Consider the following 16,531-nt stretch of genomic DNA (forward strand, 5'->3'; position numbering starts at 1 on the left):
ACATTTTTTATTGAGAGCAAAAGACATTAGCTCCTTTTTTCAGTTTTTTCCAACAGGGACCGAATTAAGGAGATTATTAATCTTCATGAGCTTTCCATTGTCCACTAAAACGGAATGATGGGCTAATCTTCATGAGCTTACAATCTACTAGCCAATCTTCACCTCACACTATTTACTGTGGGCATTGATTCATTATTATTTGTAGAATGTAATTTTTTATTTTACTGTTTTGGACTTTTGGTAAAGTAGTAAAGTACGATTTAGTATACTCTATACTATATATATAAATAAAGATGCGTCTACTTTGCATGAGCATGATATTTCCTTTTAATGCCTTGTTCAAATGAATCATGGCTGGCCAGCCCTCAACATCAAGTGGGGGCACGATTGATAGAAGGGGAAGCTTCACCTTCCCTATATCGAAAAAAAAACATGCTTGTTAGTTGCTTACTAGTATATACTACTGTTAAATAAACAATATTACTTAATTAACAATTATTAATAATATAAAAGTTGTAATTTTAACTGACTAGTTAATAAGAACCTTGGAAGAGATGTGGTTGAGAGAGTTTCTCTCATCAAGCAACGTGTCATTTCCGAATATTGAAGTGTTAAACTTACTCTAAAATAAACATGTATGCATGATAACCGCAAAGACTCGGTCACCTAGTCCAATCACATTGTTGAAATTGGTAATTCATACTTATCGAGGTACCTGCACATGTCAAATGATAAAATAACACCTCTAGTAAGTACAATAAATAAAGAATAATAAAGGGTAGTTATGTATAGTGGGGTGTGAGTTCTTGTGGCCGAGATTTGGTCTGGGAAGTAGTGTGTGGCTATGGTTCCTTATTTTGTTTGAGTATGATTCCTCTCCATTAATGGAGAGATGGAGATGCAAATTATACTTTGTAGTGTATTTTTAAGGCCAAAATTGTAATTTAAATGAAAAGTAAAGGTCATAAATGTCATTGTCTATTGAATTTTTAGTGTATTTCCTCCTAACTTGTCTTTCCATTAATGGAGAGAAGTCTAACTGATTTTGTTTATTGTCCAATTACGAATTGATGAATCATTATCGCCTTTGTCTCTCTACGGTTTCTTTCGGATTTGGATTTTCTCAGGTAAAGTTTTGGTGAATATGGAAATTTGTTCTATTTTTTAAAAACAATCATTTATTTAATTGTTTAAAAAATATAAAATGGTGAGAGAGAAATACTATATTATTTGGGGCATAATGGTCAATTGATATTATAATTTGTTTTGAATTGTTTGCTAGGTTATAAAAGTTAGTGTACTGTAATTTATCGTAAAATCTTCTGAAAGATATCTCTGATAAAAGATAAACATTTTCAAGTTTGATGGTGATTAAGGATGAAAATATGAAATTGTTGAGAGCCTATAGTCATTCATGCATTTAGTGCTTACGTACGTGGAATTGAGATTTTGCATGTTGATATTGGATATACGCACAACATGGTAAAAGTATATTAGAATCAAGACAACTAACGTGATATTTGTAGAAAAGTGAAATTGAGAAAGGATAATATACTTAATTAACTAACTTTACTTAGTGTGAACATATTCTTGAAGATAGTGTCAAAAATATCTTTATGGATTTGGACATGGTTGATAATGACATTAATTCATTGAAAAGCTTGAGAGGTAGGTTAGATAGGATACTCTAATGAAAGTTCAATCTTATAAACTGTATTATATAAAAAAAAACTAAGCAGTCTTTGACATCCTTCACACATTTTATTATTAGACAGTGTCCAAAACAAATTATACTAATAGTTGTTTTCTTGTATGGCTTAGCCTTCGGACAAATTAATGGAGAATTAGTTGATTGAATTGTATAAACATTACATAAATGATAAATTAATTATGAACTTGAATATCCTATTGTATTACACATCAAAATAAAACATCATTTACATATAGATGATATTAATGATTTTGTGTGTTGTCTATGTAAACCTATGTTGCGATGGTGATAGTTCGTTTTTACTTCATCATTATCTGTCCTTTTTCATCTTTATCATGTATATGGCAGGTTTCTTGTACACACATTGTTAATATTTGTTATTAGAATTTTAGAGTGAAATATCTTAGCCATTAATCTTTTGTAGATTCAAAGCATGATTTCGTGTCAATTACTTTCTAGTACTGGATTCATTTTCCTTAGACTACATCTTTCTTTTATGGAAAAATCTTTGTCAATGATTAACTTTTTATGGAAAAATCTTTGTGAATGATTAATTTTTTACTAGCATAGTATTAAGAGGATTTCTTATTATATTAAATATCCTATGGGGCTAATATCCTTGTGCTATAAAGGAATTAAAAGTACTCCCATAAATTTATAATATATAATGGTATTCATGTTTAATTATTGTTTTTCCGAAGTGCTCTTACCCACTTTATACATGAAAGTCATGAAGGTTGTGTGAGAAAAAGTTGTGAATCTTAGATATTTAATCTGACGGGGACACACAAAGGACGAATACCTTGTATGGTTGAAGATTCTGGTGAATGATATTTTTATTATGTTGTCTTTTATTTTTCACCTCACAATGCAACAATTACATATTGAATTATTTTTTCAAATTTCATCGGGTTTGTGATAATATTGTTAATTTTAAGAGTAAATTACACTAATATCCTTTAAGTTTTAACGAAATTACACAAATCACCCATCACTTTTCTACACCTACACAAACCCCCAATTTTTATATTTTCATTACACTGACCACCCCTCAATGAGAAATAAGTGTAATTTTTTAAACAAAAAATGTGATAAATGCAATTAAGTTAAACAAAACATAGTATATTGTGGAGACAAGTCCAAATAATATATGAGTCGATACCTCTTTATTATTTTTGGTTCGTTACGATATAGTATAATAGCAATTTAAACAATATCTCTTTAGAATTGGTGATGCATTTTATAACCAAAAATAATAAAGATACATTGATTTGTATATTATTTTATTTTTCCTCACAATATACCATGTTTTGTTTAACTTAATTGAATTTATCACATTTTTTTGTTTAAAATATTACACTTATTTATCATGCGAGGATGATCAGTGTAATGAAACTATAAAAACTATGAGAGGTTTGTGTAGGTGTAAAAAAGTGAGTGTAAGAGATGGTTTGTTTAATTTCATTAAAACTCAGAAAGTGTCAGTATAATTAACTCGAAATTTGGGTTTTGGATTAGGTATGTATAAACCAAACCACCATTTGTCACATTGTTATATATTCTTATTACCAATAGCTTATGAGATTAGTTTCTTATATGTTTTTTATGTGACATTTATAAATTTTTCCTTTTTTTTATTATATCAACTTTATCATTTTTGTTATTAGGATGACCAATTAATGAATAATATAAATAATATTGGGATGATAATCTTATAATAATTTTTTTAGGAAATAAAAGTAACAACTTTTATTAACTTGCAATTAAATTAAATCTGCTATATAATAATGATTTGAGTGAGGGTTCCTAAATATTCCTGCTATAGTAGTGTATGGTTAGCAGCTAGGTTTTATTGTGTACCAAACGATGCTGTTTACTAAAATCTACTATTATAGGACGATAATTGCGACCAGATTACATATAGAGAATAAAAAACAAAACAAATCAAAGGATCCTTTGTTGTTTGGTTGGTTTGCGTAGCATAGCAGGGAACGCAGGAAAAAAGAGAAGGCTATACATCACTGTTCCCTTTTTTCTTTATTTCATTCAAAGTGGTAAATTCCCTTCTCATCAATCCTCTTTTTCTTTCAATTTTTATGTCTGGTTTTCGTTCTCTTATCTGATTCTGCATGCAATATTTGTTTTTCATAATTTCCATTCGATCCTATCTGTTTTCCAACATGTAAGGATTTTTTAGCCCTGTGTTAGGAGAAGAATTTCCCGAATCTAAAAGGGGAATGGTTTAGAACATAATATCAAACGTGGGTATGTGTTGGACTCAGATGCAATTTTTTTACGTGGGTATGTGTTGGACTCGGATGCAATTTTTTTTGAAACTCATGTATGTGGTTAAAGTCTGTGCTTGATTAAATTCTTTTAACTGCATTAATTTTCGAGAAAAAGATGCATACAATGAGAAGAGTGGAAGAGTTTTTTATACCATTCATCATTTATCTTCATTTATCATTGACTTTTAAATAAAATTAATACAAATGAATGTTATATGATGTATCTACTGTGTATAAATCTTTTGCATGGGTACGTTTACCAAAACCGAGGGCATTTTCCTTTTTAATTGTTTTTGTACTACTAACTATATTCTCCCACTCCACCCAACAAGTGTCACTTCCAAAAATCGAACCCTTGACGGTCATCTTAGTATTTAGCAGGACCTTACATCATTAAACAACACGATCGGAGGTTGATTTGGTGCAAATAACTTTATATTTTAGCTGGAAAAGACAATTTTATAGATTTAATCTAGTTAATTTATAACTTTCATAAGAAGGAGAAACCATTTTGAAGCATTACTCTCCTATACCTTGGGTTAGGTTAAAGGATAAAAATCACCGATTATATTGTTTCTTTCATAAAATCCAAGAAAATTAAATTCATCAATATCCATCTATTAGAGCTAATGTATTTAAATTGATATAATCCAATGTATAATTTTATTACTACATAGATTTGAATCCATTCATGTATCCAATAGATATCCATCGATATATCCATCTGGTGGATGGATATAAAATCCTTTAAAAAAATAAATATTTAAAAATTGTGTTATTTGTTTTTCAATTTTATTCAATATCTCAACTTCCACTTTCTGCAGTGTTTCTCAATCTCAATTTGAATATTTTATTAAACATTAAAAAATGATTAAACTTTTATTTGTAGAACTTAAACGCCACATGCTTATAGTACCAAAAAATATATTATTTAAAGTTCAAAAATCATTTAAAAAAGTGTTTCCTAATAAAAAACACCTTTTTTTATTAAAAGTGATTTTTTAAAAAGAATTATTTATTTTTATTTCCAATTAAAAAATCAAAATGGTTGGATATACTTCAATCCAGATCCATTAAAATGGATTGATAGATGGATTAAAATCCATGACTTAAGCATATCTGTCCAAATCCATCTATTTTGCTACCCATAATTGAAGTGCATACCTACATTGCTTCTTTAGGTTGTATCTTCAAGTTTGTATCATAATTCTGTATATGCTAAGTAACTTAGCAGCATAAGTGCTTTTTTTAAATCAGCTTGGTCGTGGATTTTATTTTTATTTGACAGGTCTGAATCTCTTATGCATATCTGTCCCTGGATTCTGCTAGACAGAAAAGAATTTCTATCACTCTGGCCGCTTTAACAAAGGGTGTGGGGCGATGATGAAGAGGGAGTTATTCTGCTTTGTGTTTCTCGAAGATCGAGATCATCAGACATATGGAGATTATGCCGTGTTTCAGTTGGCTTGTCGCTTGATTATGGCTAAGGGCACCTCTTGCTGTATATCCAGAAGCTATTTCTAGTTTGCAACTAAATCTCCACAAATTTTAGGTCTTTGATTAGGCTTCTAGAAAAACTGATGAGCAATATAGATTGTTATAGACATTATTTTTTATGCCATAAAGAAAATTTCCTGTTTAGATGTAGTGTAGTTCTCAAGTCTAGATTGTCAAAGAAGGGAAGATCAAGAAAGAGAGAATGATATAGGAAGCATCAAAGAGAGTCATATGGATAGCTACCTCAATGATGGTGTTGATTCTTATCTGATTTCTGGTTCAGCAAAAGACTGGGTAATGCCAACTATAGATGAGATGAGAGATATTGAAACCCTTCCAAGAGTTTCTTCCAGTGGTTGCTTTGGTGACTATCCTAACAAGGATTTTAAGATTAAGTGCATTGAGGATTGGGTAATAGGTCTCCAGAGATAATAAATGACTTGCCTGAATCTGTAGATCCCATCATTGATGTCAACACCAAAAAGGAGAGAACGTGTTAAAAACAGAGCATTCGAAAGAATGTGGTTAACCTTCCTCTTTCTTCTACGTTTACATTAAGTTGTTCAAAACATTAATTCTTATAGTTTGTCAAACAAAATATTTTTTAGTAATTCGTTTGCTCTGTTTTTAACATTAATTCTTACAATTGAAAGAGTTTCAATATTAGTAACTCGTCATTATTGTGTGGAAACGAATCTTTAGAGCAACTTACAAATACTAACCGAGTAACTAAGCAATCACTTCGCAAATTACAATGTATTTTCTTGCCAATATCTGTCTTCTTAACTTCAACATAGTAGCATTCATACACACAATAGAAAATATATTGTATTGCGTATGTTCAAAATATGATTTTGCATTACAATGTGCTCAAAGTGAGTCCATTGTAATGCAATATACATAATACGAGTGTGCATACAGTATGAGAAAGAAGCAATGAAAAAGGTCTTCTAATAAAGGGGTGACAATGCTAAAAATATTATAACCACATTTCTTAATTCGGATTATTCTATAGCCTTATTAAAAGTAGCTAAGTGAATATTTTGATTATGTAATTTCTTATTTTACAATCTGTATTACTTTTTTCTTATAAAATTCTGGAAATTGATTATTTTTGGACAACTAATTAATTTTTGCAAGCGAAGTATTTCATTTGACAAATAATACATACTCATTCAACAAACTTTTTGTCATAATTATTTTACTCATACTAAGAATTGTTGTTTCTCACCTTCTATAAAAATAGTTACTTAATTTTTGAAAATAAAACATATAAAAATAAAATTAACATTCTTTCAGCGCGAGCTTCATTTAACAAACCATATGCCGAAATTCAAATTCACCGCCAAAACAATCACAGGAATTTGAACATAACTATTTGGCATCTTGGTTGTTTCATTGATTGAGTGTGAAAAATGGAGAGTGGGTTAATATCAGTGGATCGTTGGGCAAAGGGAAGCAGTGCATACTTCCTAACCCACCTTCACTCTGACCACACCCATGGTCTCTCTTCTTCATGGTCCAACGGTCCACTCTTCTGTTCCCGCCTCACCGCCAAACTCATCCCTTTCAAATTCCCTAATTTCAACCTCTCTCTCATTCGCGTCCTTGAAATCGGTTCCTGGCACGCTCTTTCCCCTTCTTCCGGCTTCCCTACAACTCTCCATGTCTTTGTCGTTGATGCCTGTCACTGCCCTGGTACCTTACAATTGCTCCCCACAACTGTTTGATTTATGTCCCGACTCAACGTTTTTTTTTTAGAATTTGACGTTTTAGATTTGTGTTTGAGGCAGGTTCGATAATGCTGGTATTTCGCGGTGAGTTTGGTTGCAGGATTTGTACTGGAGACTTTCGATGGGAGCCGAGTTGTGAGAAGGCCAGGATGGCAAAGGAAATGCTTGTGGCTGCTCTCAAGGATGATGTGGTGGATGTTGTTTACATTGATAATACTTACTCTAATCCTATCTATGATTTTCCCACTAGGCAAATTGCGGCAAATCAGGTACAATCCCCATTATAAATGCACTCCATCAGAAGATTTATTCAATCATCAATACCTTGTTTTAGCTATTGAGGATGATGCGTAGTGGATGTCTGATTTCAGATTATTGATATCATTTTATCTCATCCCGATTATGACATCATTATTGGGATTAACACTTTGGGGAAAGAAGATCTCTTGCTTCAAATCTCACGTGCCCTTAAAATTAAGGTTTCTCTCTTCATGACATTCTTTTAAGAATCAAATTCAATTCATCATGCTAGGATTGATCCTTATGTTATTATGCTCAATAGTTAGTGTGCCTTTCTCATACCAAGGACAGTGATCCATTTGCATGAGCATTTTATTATTTGTACCTTAATGTGTTTCTGTTAAATGCATGTTAGGGCATGGGTCTGTTGCTAACAGAACGGTTAGTAACTGATATCATTGGATTTAGATCCCTCGATTGCATTTTTCTCTCAAACGGAGGAAAAATAAAGACATACTCACATATATGCTATTATGGAGTTTCACAAATCTTGATTGAGCCTACTAGGAAAATCCCCATGTCTATATCTCTCACCCACTTGACCACCTGAGAGAAAAATTCAACATAGAGTTTCCTAATCCATTATGATTAAACAACTGTAGCAGCTGTCAGTTATTAGACAACTGTAGGTGATTATAAGGGAATCATGGCGAATAACCGAGGGTATCTGTTATTTGGAAAAGTAATTGACAGCCAAGCCATAGTTTTAAAGAGTTTTCTATGAATAATACTGCATCTTTTACCTCAGTCATAGTCCTCTCGTATCCATTTCACTCTCTATCTAATTATTTTAAAACATATGTTCATGACATGTTTGCTTTGACTGTTATACTTTGCCTGCATATTATAATTTTTTTCTTGTACAAAACTTTGCTTTTTTATTTTGGTTAAAAGTTTAGAATCAGCATTCTATTTTATCTCAACCGTCTTCTCTGGTTCCAGTTTTCATTGTTTGACTTGTTTTTTTTTCATTTGAAGATTTGGGTATGGCCAGAGCGCTTGCAAACCATGCATCTCCTTGGTTTCAATGATACTTTTACAACAAATACAACTCTTACTAGAGTGAGAGCTGTTCCTCAATATAGCTTTAGTGTTGATACTTTAGAGGCACTAAATACAATGCGCCCAACTATAGGAATTATGCCATCAGCTCTTCCATGGGTAAAGAAATCCCTTCAAAAGGGTAACCTTTCTGGTTCTTTTTTGACATCTAGCTTCAAGAGAGGCAGATTGAGTTCAAATAGTGTCCAGATTGATGAGCAAAATGGAGCTATAGGACCTCTCAATAAGTTTCATGAGCACATCTATTCAGTTCCATACTCTGATCACTCAAATTTTGCAGAGATAGAAGATTTTATAAGGCTTATCCACCCAGCCACCCTGAAGGGCATTGTATCTTCCTCATCATGCTATATTGAACCTATGTACTATTTTGGTCGACTTTGTCGAGTCAACCAACCAATACAGCTTTTGCACAAGCCTAAAAGGGAAGAAAATGGTAAAAGTGTAGGAGTTGTCAGCACAAAATTTTCATTTGGAGGTGATTATGTTGAGCCAGAGAGAAACAAAGGCAAGAATTTCAAGGGTAAGTTTTTAGGTGTTCGTGTGAGCAAGTTGAGTATATTGAGAAGAAAGAACCGTGGTGCAAAAATTCTGGATAATAACAGTCCTGAACAAGATTGATAATGCTTGGAAATAAGTGTCATAGCAGATCAAGAATGATGGTTATTGTGCATGAAAATCAGGATTGTTCTTGAAGTCCATGGTGCAAGGTATGAGCTACTTACACCCCAACCTAGCTCCTTTTTTTATCTTTTTATTTTACGTTGTAAATCTTTGTTCATAGAAACTTTAGATGATCTCATTATCATGAGCATGCAATGAGATGAATTTTATGGTCCCCCTAGATTGCAATATGCATATGGAAACATTGCAAAATTGGCTTGTGGCATATAACTTTTGCTTAGGGAAGCTGAAAAACAATGTAACTTGAATTTGCGGTACAGAAATGTTGATAACTTGATGTGGTCTTTCAACCGATTTTATTAATATAATTCTGCACGACACAAATAAGGATTACAATAGGCTAGGTGACTCGTCAAGGGCTTACGTCTTTAGCCCATTTTCAACTTATGTAGGTTTAACCTATTTAAAAGACAAATTAGACTTGAATTTTAAGAAATGTTTTCACGTATGTAGAGTTGCAGACAATAGTTTTAACTTTAGAAAAATACTTATACCATCTACTAGGTTAGTCTAGTTATTCAACATTTATATTAGTATAACATATTTATTTTTATAATGATAGAAATGTTTATTGGAAGGGTATTCATATGATAGTATAATGGGTTCACTTATAAAGTTTTTTATACCGTCAAGTTATGATCTTCCATTCATGAAGCCCAGATAATATAATAAATATTTATTATATTGTGAGAACAAAGTCTATGTCCCTTCTCTTCGAATAATGTAGAATTTTAGGTAAAGTTTGTGGACTATTCTATGTTTAGGTGAATATACCTATTTAAGAATAAAATAACTTATTTTTAGGTCTAATGAGACTTGTGAGGTGCTGCTGCAACGCAAATTATCCGAAATGATGTAGGGTGGAATAACCATTCCCATTCGCAATTGACCTTATTTTCTTATTTTTGGTTTTCTGCGTGTCATGCTTACAATTCGCATTGCCTAGACACCACCACGTCATCACCCCGTGTAAAAGAAGTCTAAAATGTCAACTTAGACCACAAAAAACAATGGGTTGCCGCATTTGGAGGGCATGAAATAGAAAACCCATTATCTGTTTTTAGTTTTTGCTCATTGATAGTATTCACAAGTATAGCCAATAATGGATTCATAATTATATATATGTGTAATAAATAATTTTATAAGGTATTTTTATTAAAAACCAATTCATGTGTATGACTGTAACTAGTATAAAATATATGAAGAAAGAAACTTAAACATGAGCAAAAGTATATTCATGTATGGTAAATATTTTATTTTCATTAAAAAATACGACATGACATGTATAGATAATGATACAAGTTATACAAAAATATGTGTGGGCTAGCTCTCAAGCTAATTGGGTGAACCTTATTGATTAACTCACATGCGAAAGAACCCCGTCATTAATAACTTGTCCCCAGTATTCGGCAGTTGTCTAATAAATAATATTAGAGTCTCTCGAGCATATTATCTAATATTTGCAATTTTTATATTCTTTTATAAAAATCAATCTGTCAGAAAAAAAAAATTGAATACATTTATATTATTTTTTATTAAGAGAGCTACTAGAAGGAGACACTATCATTTGACTTTGATTTAAAATATAAAACGACGTGTGCGGAAAAAATACCACTAACCTTTGAATTTTTAGCAGTAGTTTTCCACTTTTTCTAAGGTGTACCACAGCCGAAAAAACACTTTCTAATTTGTTTGAAAGGGGGAAACTTACTTTTATTAAAAAAATGTTCATCAATAAACGTGTTAATTAATTTTCAATATAAATCACACTGAATAAAAATCATTTTAGCAAAAACTCAACTAGTTATTTTTTATGTGCAATTAATCATTCTTTTTGCAATGTTCAAAGAAGTGAAATGTATTGGTCATTGTATTTGCAGTGTAAGTAGATACAGGCAAATCTGATTGCCTTATAATAATAACAATTTGGAGTGAAACATGCAAAGAAAAAAATTAATTAAAATATGTATGGAGTTCTGAACCCTGTTCACAAGTCACAACAAAGATATTTTCAGTTTTGTTTACTAATAATGACCGAACAAAGTTGATATGACTTCCATTGGCTTACAAAATTCACGGCATTATTACCTCTTCTACAATGAGATTTTCAAGTCAAATAGGCACAATGGCCAGTTTGAAAAGTCTTTATTGACTTGATAGTCAGAACAAAAACCTATTACTTCCTTGTTCAGACACGGCCAAGTCATTACTAGGACCTGTTCTTCCTTTGTTTGTCTCTTGTCTCTTCTACCTCCTCCACAGAGAACATAATATTTAGCTTCTCTGGGTTAGTTCAGAAGTTAAGTTGCAGTGTGGAGCCATGTTAAACATACACAAACCATGGTTCTGTCTTTCCCTTCTCATCATCTATTTCTCTTTTAACACACAAACTTCCCTTGCAGCTTTGACCACCATCTCAGCAAACCAATCTCTTTCTGGTGATCAAACTCTTGTCTCCAAAGAAGGCAACTTTGAATTGGGTTTCTTCAAGACAGGTAATTCTTCCAACTACTACATAGGCACATGGTACAAAAAAATCTCTCAAAGGACATATGTATGGGTAGCAAATAGAGATAATCCACTTTCTGATAATTCTGCCATGTTAACAATATCTGAGGGTAATTTAGTACTCTTGGATCAGTCTCAAAATATAGTTTGGTCTACAAATTTGAGTTCTCCTGGTTCAGGTTCTGTAGTAGCAGTCCTTCTAGATAGTGGGAATCTTATATTAAGCAATAGGCCTGATGCAAATGAATCAGAAGCACTATGGCAGAGTTTTGATCATCCAGCTGATACTTGGCTTCCTGGTGGCAAAATCAAATTGGATAACAAAACAAAGAAGCCTCAATATCTCACAGCATGGAAGAACAGTGAAGATCCTGGAACAGGCCTATTTTCTCTGGAACTAGATCCTAATGGAACTCAGTCATATCTAATTCTTTGGAATAAAACTGAACAATATTGGACAAGTGGTACCTGGAATGGACAAATTTTCAGCTTGGTTCCTGAAATGAGGTTAAACTACATCTACAATTTCTCTTTTCATTCCGATGAGAACGAGAGCTACTTCACTTACTCCGTGTATAACAATTCAATTATATCTCGTTTTGTGATGGATATCTCGGGACAGATCCAGCAACTCACATGGTTAGAGAGTACTCAGCAATGGAACTTGTTTTGGTCCCAACCAAGAAAACAGTGTGAGGTTTATGCTTTCTGTGGTGCCTTTGGGAGCTGCAACGAAAACTCTCAGCCATACTGCAATTGCTTGAGTGGTTATAAACCAAGGTCACAATCTGATTGGGATCTTGAAGATCACTCAGGTGGGTGTGTGAAGGAAACCAAGTTTCAATGCGAGACAACCAATCCCCCTAATGGTGCCAAGGACAGGTTCCAAACAATGCTCAACATGAAGTTCCCGAACCATTCAGAACCTGTGGCAGCAGGGAATGTAGAGGAATGTGAGTCAGCCTGCTTGAGCAACTGTTCCTGCACTGCTTATGCTTATGACAGTAATGGCTGCTCAATTTGGAAAAGAGATCTCTTGAATGTGCAACAACTTAATCAAGGTGATAGTAGTGGAGAGACTTTGTTTCTCAGACTAGCAGCATCTGAGTTTCATGATACTAAAAGCAATAAGGGGAAAATCATTGGTGTTGTTGCTGGAGTGGTCGGTGGCATCGTGGTTATCCTTGCCCTTATTCTAATTGTCATGCTGAGGAGAAGAAAGAGATACATCGGAACAGGAACAACGATGGAGGGTTCATTGGTGGCATTTGGGTACAGAGATTTGCAAAATGCAACAAAAAATTTCTCAGAGAAATTGGGAGGAGGAGGTTTTGGTTCTGTATTCAAAGGAATGCTGTCCGATTCAAGTGTCATAGCTGTGAAGAAACTTGAAAGCATTAGCCAAGGTGAGAAGCAGTTCAGAAGTGAAGTTAGCACAATTGGGACAGTCCAACATGTCAATCTTATTAGGCTTCGTGGGTTCTGCTCTGACGGCGCAAAGAGGCTGCTGGTTTATGACTACATGCCAAATGGCTCTATGGATGCCAATCTGTTTCGTGAAAAGGAGTTGGTATTGGACTGGAAAATAAGGTACCAAATTGCTCTTGGGACAGCTAGGGGGTTAAATTACCTCCATGAGAAGTGTAGAGACTGCATCATTCATTGTGATGTAAAGCCAGAAAACATTCTCCTAGATGTTGATTTTTGTCCAAAAGTGGCAGACTTTGGACTAGCAAAGCTGGTTGGAAGAGATTTCAGCAGGGTCCTCACTACCATGAGAGGAACAAGAGGTTATCTTGCCCCGGAGTGGATTTCAGGAGTGGCTATCACAGCCAAAGCTGATGTCTACAGCTGCGGAATGATGTTTTTTGAGATTGTCTCAGGTAGAAGGAACTCTGAGCCATCAGAAGATGGCCAAATTAGGTTCTTTCCTACACATGCTGCAAACACAGTGCACCAAGGTGGCAATATACTTAGCTTGTTGGACCCTAGGTTGAAGGGAAATGCTGATATTGAAGAGGTAACTAGAGTCATCAAAGTAGCTTCATGGTGTGTCCAAGATGATGAAACTCACAGGCCAACTATGGGTCAGGTAGTTCAAATCCTTGAGGGAATCGTGAATGTGGCTATGCCTCCAATTCCAAGATCCCTCCAAGTCTTTGTTGACAATCATGAGGACATTGTTTTCTTCACTGACTCAAGCTCCACACAGAGTTCACAGGTGAGGAGCAATGTCTCAACAGTATCCTCTCAAGCCAAAAGCAACATCTCATCCCCAAGCCTCTAAATTAGGACACATATGACTCTTTCTCTTATGATCTGCTTGCGAGTTAAGTTTCGGAGGGGAACGAAGAACAACACAAGACTTGCGAACCATAAAATATATTACTGAGATAGTTCCAAAGTCTTCCATTTCTCTTTCTTTCCTTCTAAACTCAATTGACAAATAGACTTTTCTATGTAGTTATATGAAGTTGTGTCATAAATTTTTATTTTGAGGTAATAATTGTAATGTATGGTTTGTATAATGAGGAACTAGTGCCTAGAAGCTTGTATATTCAATTAAAATATGAAAATAATGCCATCTGATAATAGCTATGCACCTATTATTCCCTTTTTCTTGTGCAGCAGTGGATGTTTTATCGCCTCTAATTTCTTGAGTTGAAGTGTTAGGTCCGTGGACAACTCTTTGTCATATAGTAGTTGCAAAACCCTTTGATTATTATGAAGTTAAATTTATACTTTAACCAAACTAAATCAATCTGAGACTGATTTTCAGATATTTAGTCTTTATGTTCACAGACTTTTGAAAGTGGGCATGTGTCTTCATCTAGGCTAAAGCTGATTGAAAGCAAGTTTTCCCTCAAAAGAAAATATTGAAACTTTGGAAAAGCAACGTAGTAAAGCATAAAATGACTTCAATATATTGCACATTTTTCTTTGATGAGTCAATGTTTTAGACACAGATAGCCTAAATTTACCTCTATCAAGGAAAGTATATGTTAGTTTTTAGCCACTCTTTTCTTTAATCATGTATATAATTATTTTTTAAATTTCAATTTACAGTTTTTCCCCTTGAAATAAAGGTATTATGGGATGTCTAATTGCTCCAGAAGTTATATGGAATGTTTGAAACTTCAGAAGTTGAGCATTAAGGAAGCAAAACATTCATAGCATATATTTTTCTAGTTACTAAATTTTGTTTGGTATAACTAAAGATATCTGGATAAGGAACAAATCCATGTATGACTTCTCTCATTTTCAAGAATCATCAAATAGTTGACTTTCAAATTCATCTAAAAATCTAGTAAAATCTTACATTAGTGAATCAATACGTTACTAGTTTCTAGTTATTAGATTTGAACACGAGGATTCATTTCAAGATAAATAAAAAATCTTGTGGCCACTTTAGTGTTAGCTGATTTATCTACAGTAAGACATCGTTGTAAACATTGGCATTAGGTAACGTGTTGAAGCTGCCACAACACGCGCACCATCTTAAATAAACCAAGAAAACGTTTATGCAAAAAGGAAAGCAAATTCCATTAGCTAAGGTTGGAGTTTGTGGTTATTATATCTATTTTATATGAAGCACTCAAACACCTCTCTCCATTACTTTTTCTTTTCTGTCTTTTATCAGTTTTCTCCTTTTCAAATAGTACAAACCTCATTATTGCATTATATTAGTACCCATTTACATTTTGCTTTGTCAATTATTTTCCCCCCAATTGTTTCTAAAGAAAACGAAAGAAGTTCTTGTTTATCCAAATCAAACTGTGGGAACTTTGTACCGAAAAATGAAACCATGGGAACAACCAAGCTATAAAGTGGAGCATGATGGCCTCAAATATTTGAAAGAACCAGATTGATTGTGAATCAATAATTCAGTTATCATTGAGTAAGAGATTCTTGATTTTTTTGGGTACATAGAGATTCTTGATTTTTTTGGGTACATAGAGATTCTTGATTTTGAAACAAGAAAATATCACCCATAATTAACTTAAATCACAAAGAGGATAATATAATGAGAAAATAATCATAATTAATGGAAAATTTTAGTTTGATTATACTATCACATGTTTGGTACCTTTTGAATTAATTACGGGAATAAAATATTTTTTGTGGATCTCGTGGATGATATCCACGATTTCAGCAAAGTCGTGCATGGGAAATGCGATTTCCCACCAATGTCGTGGACCAAACCCACAATTTTCTTACACGGTGTTAGCCTTCTATAAGTCGTGCACCAGAGATACGAGTTTCATGGCAATCTCGTAGACTCGGTACACGAGTTCCATGCTATTCTCGTCCACATCATATAAGCCCATGTCCTGACTCAAACCACACTGAAGGAAGAAAACGTATGAGAAATATTTAGGGTAATTTGTAATTGAAGAATGGTTATTATTGAAGGTAACTAAAAATTCTTTATATTTTTTCAGTTCATTTACTTGTGTTAATTTTATTTAATGTTACCTATGTTTAAATGTAAATATCGTATGTTTATATGTAGATGACAATTATTATAGATATTGTTAGTGATTTTAGTGATGAGGAGGATATTGAGCTATGTGATGATGACAATGATGATGATGTTCAGATTACCACTAGTAAACCGGTTAACATAACATATGATACTCCTTCATCTTTTCTCGTTAGCATTGATTATCAGTCTGGACAAGAAGATTTTCCATATAGAAATTTTTATTCTGACCTGGATGTGGAACATCATCTCATAGATGTCATTA

At 33.3% G+C, this 16,531-nt stretch overlaps 2 protein-coding genes and 1 long non-coding RNA gene across 3 annotated transcripts; 2 read left to right on the forward strand and 1 right to left on the reverse strand.

Annotated features, from left to right (window-relative positions):
* Window positions 450-14,782, reverse strand: LOC109351804. Its single transcript, XR_002108291.1, has 3 exons — window positions 14,236-14,782; window positions 7,086-7,091; window positions 450-460 (listed from the first exon to the last, which is right to left on the reverse strand). It is a non-coding gene; the product is annotated as an uncharacterized LOC109351804 (long non-coding RNA).
* On the forward strand, window positions 6,828-9,565 carry LOC109351803 (5' exonuclease Apollo). The gene is made up of 4 exons (XM_019593424.1): window positions 6,828-7,194; window positions 7,290-7,498; window positions 7,601-7,708; window positions 8,508-9,565. The coding sequence occupies exons 1-4, from the start codon at window positions 6,912-6,914 to the stop codon at window positions 9,210-9,212; spliced, it is 1,305 nt and encodes a 434-aa protein (XP_019448969.1). The 5' UTR covers window positions 6,828-6,911; the 3' UTR covers window positions 9,213-9,565.
* LOC109351802 (G-type lectin S-receptor-like serine/threonine-protein kinase At2g19130) lies at window positions 11,297-14,398 on the forward strand. The gene has a single exon (XM_019593423.1). It carries the CDS (start codon window positions 11,596-11,598, stop codon window positions 14,068-14,070), a length of 2,475 nt encoding a protein of 824 aa, XP_019448968.1. The 5' UTR covers window positions 11,297-11,595; the 3' UTR covers window positions 14,071-14,398.

Source organism: Lupinus angustifolius, chromosome LG07, assembly GCF_001865875.1.
Source record: "Lupinus angustifolius cultivar Tanjil chromosome LG07, LupAngTanjil_v1.0, whole genome shotgun sequence".
Taxonomy (NCBI): Eukaryota; Viridiplantae; Streptophyta; class Magnoliopsida; order Fabales; family Fabaceae; genus Lupinus; species Lupinus angustifolius.

What these genes read in the sequence shown, in the direction of transcription:
- LOC109351803 (XM_019593424.1), top strand. Translation starts at nt 6,912, where the DNA reads ATGGAGAGTGGGTTAATATCAGTGGATCGTTGGGCAAAGGGAAGCAGT. An exon ending in TGATGCCTGTCACTGCCCTG is followed by an intron (nt 7,195 to 7,289) that starts GTACCTTACAAT and finishes TGTTTGAGGCAG; the next exon opens with GTTCGATAATGCTGGTATTT. An exon ending in GGCAAATTGCGGCAAATCAG is followed by an intron (nt 7,499 to 7,600) that starts GTACAATCCCCA and finishes GTCTGATTTCAG; the next exon opens with ATTATTGATATCATTTTATC.
- LOC109351802 (XM_019593423.1), top strand. Translation starts at nt 11,596, where the DNA reads ATGTTAAACATACACAAACCATGGTTCTGTCTTTCCCTTCTCATCATC.